Source organism: Sander vitreus, chromosome 9, assembly GCF_031162955.1.
Source record: "Sander vitreus isolate 19-12246 chromosome 9, sanVit1, whole genome shotgun sequence".
Taxonomy (NCBI): Eukaryota; Metazoa; Chordata; class Actinopteri; order Perciformes; family Percidae; genus Sander; species Sander vitreus.
In genome coordinates, this window is record NC_135863.1 from 901,008 (window position 1) to 907,231 (window position 6,224).

At 42.8% G+C, this 6,224-nt stretch overlaps 1 protein-coding gene across 8 annotated transcripts in view; it reads left to right on the forward strand.

The window, feature by feature from the left end:
- The window catches only part of mast2 (microtubule associated serine/threonine kinase 2), a 244,180-nt gene that overhangs the window by 53,679 nt on the left and 184,277 nt on the right, over positions 1–6,224 (forward strand). For 7 of the 8 annotated variants that reach the window (XM_078258289.1, XM_078258292.1, XM_078258293.1 and 4 more), the window contains exons 2-3: positions 573–723; positions 5,720–5,910. In XM_078258289.1, the coding sequence (XP_078114415.1) occupies positions 573–723; positions 5,720–5,910 (342 nt within the window). The remainder of the gene's footprint in view (positions 1–572; positions 724–5,719; positions 5,911–6,224) is intronic. The other variant, XM_078258291.1, reaches the window with a different exon arrangement.

Consider the following 6,224-nt stretch of genomic DNA (forward strand, 5'->3'; position numbering starts at 1 on the left):
ATTTTCAGGAATACATTGTCAATGGAAATTAGACAAAAAGTCATGAAAAAGTATTGGTTAAAATGCGTATGAACCCTGAGTTTAACAATAATTTGGAGGCCCATCTGCATTGACTCTGAGGACCCCCTAGGGGTCTCGGACCCCCTGTTGAAGATCCCTGATCTAAAGTAAATAGTTTCTTGTTGTGTGTAGGGTCTACTAAGGTTGTCCCTTGGTGCAGATTCAATTCATTATTTTCATGGACAGAATCTCTGGGTGTCTGTTTTTGTTTTTTTTACTCCTCCAAAAAGCTTATTTCTAAGTATAAAAAAAAGAAAAGAATATTAGAATCAATCAACCATAAACCTCGAGAGTTGTGCAGGAATAAAACCTGTATGAAGGAAGACTTCTCAGTTCACCTGCACGACATCTCTGACCTGCAAAACCTTTGGACTATTTGCCACTTGCTGGTTTTAATGTGAACAGTGTAATCAGCTTGGCACTCCAAATGTAACCTGACACAAATGTATCTAAGCAAAGTCTAACGAGTCCTCTTGTTCTTTTCTCTCTCTCCATCCTCTTCATCTCTCCAGAAGGAGTTTGCGGCTCCACCTCCTCTCCTCTTCAGGAAGCTGAGTAACCCTGACCTGTCACCCGCGGCAACTGCTGCCACCAAATCCAAATTGCACCGCCAGCTGAGTCAGGACGAAAGCTGGACCCGACGCAGCAGCCTGGCCATGACCGGTAACACACACACACACACACACACACACACACACACACACACACACACACACACACACACACTAGGGCCCTATTTTAACGACCTAAGTGCACGCTTGAAGCGTCTGGTGCAGGTGCGTTTAGGGCCTGTACAAATCCACTTTTGCTAGTTTGACGGTGGAAAAAAAGGGTCAGTGCGCCAGGCGCATGGCTCTAAAGGGTTGTACTTAGTGTCTTCATTAATCAGAGGTGTGTTTTGGGCGTAACGTAATCAACCAATCAGAGATCATCTCCCATTCCCTTTAAAAGCCAGACACGTTTGGACCTTGGAGCATTGCTGTTATGATGGAGGATTTGCACCGTAATATTTTTATTTGTAATCTTCTGCATGTGTGTGTGCTGCTGCGCTTCCCTGTGTGTGTAACAAGCACAGTGTGTGCGCGCTGTGCACGAGCCTAGGAGCATTTTACTAATTTGCTGTAAAAATAACAATGAAATGCTGCGTTATTGACTTTAGACCAGGTTTTTGTTGGTCAATGGCATGATCACTTTCCGCTGCCTCAAGATAGCAATACTCCAGAATGCACCTGAACACACCTCCCTGTAAGACCAGCACGCCCATGGGTGCAGGTGCATTTGCTATTTAAACGACGTGGGCGCTGGACGGGAAACTGACAACTGCGTTGGTCTTAAACTAGCAAAGACACTTGGGTCGGGCTTTGCGCTGCGCCGGGTGCTAGTTAGGGCCATTGGGTTGTCAACAAATATTATTAATTTGAATATATATCCGAATCGCAAAAAGATTAAAACATGAAAATTCAAATATCGTGAGAGAGAAAAAAGGGGGGCACTACCGTGGCTGTCTGTCGCACTCTCGTGGGCCGCTGCTGCCGCTTCCCAAACGTCCAGCCCCCAGTCTGATTGAGCTTAGCCGGTAGCAAGTCGGTGTGTTGATGACGTTTTTGTCACGCAGCTGCCGCTACCGGAAGTAAACAAACAACGTGTAGAAGAAGACGCCAACGAAAATGGAGAGACGACGAGATTCGGGAACTTCTGTCGTTAAGAGCCGACGCAGAAATCGCTAAGACAAATTCAAGGGACAGCAAAAGACTCCAGGGTTTCCCACCAGAAACGTTGTTTAGCCCGGTGGCAAGTGTCCCGCCTGGATCCAGTCACAGACTGATGGCAGCATTAATGTAGAGCCCAATAGTTTGTGTTGTGATAACAGAATCATGGACGGAATCACGAAATTAAGAATAATAATAAAAAAAGCTATAAGACAGATTCCATTGGGCCGTACATTACGTCAGTGCTAAAAATATGACTAGCATCTAAGTTACTGTGATTTAAATTCAATGTAATAATCCATAGTATCAAATCATAACAAGAGTTATCTCAAGACACTTTACAGATAGAGTAGGTCTAGACCACACTCTATAATTGACAAAGACCCAACAACAATTCCCCCAAGAGCAAGCATTAACAGTGGTGAGGAAAAACTCCCTTTTAGGCAGATACCTGGGACAGAGCCAGGCCAGGCCAGGCCAGGTTACTTTACTGGTACCCGTAGGTGAACTAGGTTTACAGTCTAAGAAACTTTGTAGACCACCACATAACATGCAACACACAAAACATTAAAGCATATGAAACAGACAGTAGAACATGGATAAAAAACAGTACATGACCACATTGACTTATATGAGTTATATGCAGAAATTCTACAGCTAGTACATGACCAAGGTGCTTGTACGTTTTGTGCAGGTAATTCTACGGTTTGTGTTAAATCTTGTAGTCCTACAACCAGGGAGGGACTCCCCTCTTAGCCTCCGTCCAGAGGGGAGATACTGGACTTCGCTATTCAAAGGGTGTAGGCTATCTTCTAAGATGGCCACAGCTCAGTCCCTCCAGAAAAACGTGATTAGAAAAGAAAAGCATTTTTTTCAAATACGCCGCACTTTCGCCACATAAATTGCCGATTTCCGCGCAAAATATGCGGGGCTTGCATGATTTCATAATCCCCGCATTTTCGTTGCAAAAAAGTCCCGTATATCTTAGCAGAAAGATGAAAAATGTTGTGTTTACTTCACGCAAGGGCAGCCATTTTCCCCTGTTGCCATGGGAACGTTACAAAGTGATGTAATTACGCGACGTGAACGTCATCGAAAAGCTGCGAACCCCGCAATGAAGCCGCGATTTCATCGCATAAAATTGCATAAATATCCCGCATATTCCATCGCAGTTTTTAAGAAAAGGTGACGCATAATCGAGGATTTTTGCCCGCAACAATCACAACAACAAAAAAAATTCTGGAAGGACTGATAGCTATCCGCTGTAGTTGTTTAGCATACAGGGATGTGGGGGTGCAGCTGGGACTCAGCAGTCAGCTTTCTTGACCATCTTACAATTTGATTGAAGCGATTCTGGTGCTGAACTGAGACACACCCAATCCATGACACTAAGGAGAACGATACGATGGATGCGATAAAGGCTTGATGAAATAATGTCATCATGGTCTTGTCTGTATGAAAATGGTACAATTTTCTCAGGCAGTATTGACGCTGTTGTCCTTTTATTACAGACAGCTTCACAATTCTCCTGAAAATGTAATTTAGAGTCCCTAGATATCTGTAGGATTCTACTTGATCCACTAGGTGACCATTTATAGTTAACACAGCCACGTGTTCTTTGTATAATCCCATCATGAAATGTTTCTCTAATCAAGATGCCGTGACTCACAGTTTGGACAGTTTAGAACCTTTCCTATGAGATGTGAACGGGATCCCACCCGGTCTGAACCGATGACGCATCCGCAGCTTAGCTGAGTGAAAGCTCCTCTCACACAGGGCCGCTGTTACCTGAGCTCATCCTGGGATTCGTGACCTCTCGTGTTCCTAATCCGCCGCCAATCTGCCGTGTCCATAATCTGTAGTGAAGTGAACATTCAACCACGGATTAACGGCCATGTTTCACCAAACGGAGGCCATCATGTCGACCCCGTATGAAACAGCAGCTGATAAATGTATGGTTTAAGGTTGTGTTTGAGTCCTTCACAAAGACTGGTTTGGTCTTCGTGTTTCTTTGTCTTCTGGGTTTAGGAAATGGGACAGCCGCATTGGGGATGATTAATGCTAGTTTGAATCTCATCCAGTTATTCAGGTTGGGGACCATTAATATCTGAATCATGTCTGTATGAATCACTCAACTGTACTGAGACACAGACAGGTCCACAGGGGAGTTTAGATAGACAGACAGACAGACAGACAGACAGAGAGAGAGAGAGACACACAGACAGATAGATAGATAGAGACAGATAGAGACAGATAGATAGAGACAGATAGATAGATAGATAGATAGAGACAGATAGAGACAGATAGATAGAGACAGATAGATAGATAGAGACAGATAGAGACAGATAGATAGAGACAGATAGATAGATAGATAGAGACGGACGGACGGATGGATAGATAGCTTTTAGGGCTGCAGCTATCGATTATTTTAGTAATCGAGTATTCTACCGATTATTCCATCGATTAATCGGATAAGAAATACTTTTGTTTTATTGAAGAGCAATAATAAACAATAGTTTGGTTACATTTTCGGGAAAGGCAACATTTGTGTTGCCTACATTGCTTACAATATCATCTCTCCAAAAACTAAACATATGAAGTGCATTTAAGTGCCATATTACATTGTAACATTTTTAAAGAAAACATTTTCTGAAATGACATCAACCTCACACTAAGGCATACATTAAACATACATAAATATACATTAAACATACATAAATATACATTAAACATACATAAACATACATTAAACATACATTAAACATACATAAACATGACCTGAACTTAACTTTCAGAACTACAAGTTTCATCCTGAGACTGATCTGTATATAGGCCTATATGTAAATATAAGTATATGTAAATATTAGTTATACTAAACCTATTTGTATTTATATATTTAATTACAATGTCACACAGCTCTGTTGCACTTATGCTAGTAGATCGTTGATCAGCTGTTTCTCCGTGAAGAGAGAGAGTGAGACAGAGTGTCTCTATTTTACAGAGACACCGTCTTGGGCGGCGCTATGCGATTGTGATTGGTTTAAAGAAATGCCAATAAACCAGAGCACGTTTTAATCCCATCCCAGAATGCCGTTTGTACGAGCCAGACCCTCCTCTGCAGCGCTGTGGAGGAAGGTCTGGCAAAGCGAGACTATAACCTGAAGCACCAGATAGTATGTTAACACAGAACCATGTGGGAAGCCGTCGTTGGAAAACTGTTTTGGGAAAGGGCAGCCACTTAAAAAAAAAAAAAAAAACCTGACAGGTGTTTGGATGAACCCTCTGCCTACCACGTCCGCCATTTGTTGTTTTGAGCGAACCGTCCCGGCCGTCACACACACCTAAACCACGGAGGGAGCCGCTGATAGCTCCTCACCGAATGCTAATTGGTTCGGTCCAAGGGGTGTAACGATACATCCATCTGGAACTATACATCTATTAAATCCTCAACGATCCAATATTATCGATACAAAGTGAAAATATCGATACATATAGTCATCTTTTAGATGCGCCTTTATTTTGAAATTGGCACTTTATATTAACTTTTTTTTTTTTTTACTAAAAAGAGTGGTCTGTTTTTTATGTAAATGTCTGGAAGAGCTCAGTAATGACAATGACTAATCAGATTTTATGTCTTCAGCTGTCCTATAAAAATGGGGGCCTGGAATGCCCAAGAAATAATCTTTAAAAAAATAAAAATACTGTAATGTTGTCCAAAGAATCGATATATCATATTGTGATAAAACGTGTGATCTGCACCCCTTTTTTGGTCCGCCGCTGTTCAGACACAAACGCGTTACTTATTTCTGTTCTATTTTTTTCTATTCTATTTTCGTGTGATATGTGATCCAGCAATTTTCACGTGATCTCGCGAGAATCCAGCTGCGGTGCAAGCTAAGGTTGGCTGGGTTTGAGATGAGTCTTTTTCTTTTCGCCTCCCCTCTTCACAGGTAAGCAGTTGCTGCCTCTGTCCAGCAGTCTGCATGGCGGCGTGAGTCAGCTGGCCTGGCAGGGGCCCTCTGGAGGTTATGGAGGGCCTGGGGCCACCGGCGGGATCTCTGCAGTAGGAGGAGACGGAAACAACCTGGTCCGTATGAGGAGCCAAACCTTGGGACAGTCTGCTCCGTCACTCACCGGACTGGTGAGTACACACGCACGCACACACGCACACACACACACACACACACACACACACACACACACACACACACACACACACACACACACGCATGCATGGAAAAGTCATGGTGAAAGTCATTTTGTTGTGTTTAATGAAATGAATTGCTACAGTAATCTTCTGTGGATAACGTCCTATCTCTCCCTCCATGTATGCCAGTTGGCTGAAATTATGTTTGATTGAGTATGGTTGCTGTTTTTCATACGTCGGTACGTTGTGAATAGTCGTGGAAATTGTATTATGGGTCCTTGAAAAGTTTTTGAAATTCTCTCCATGAA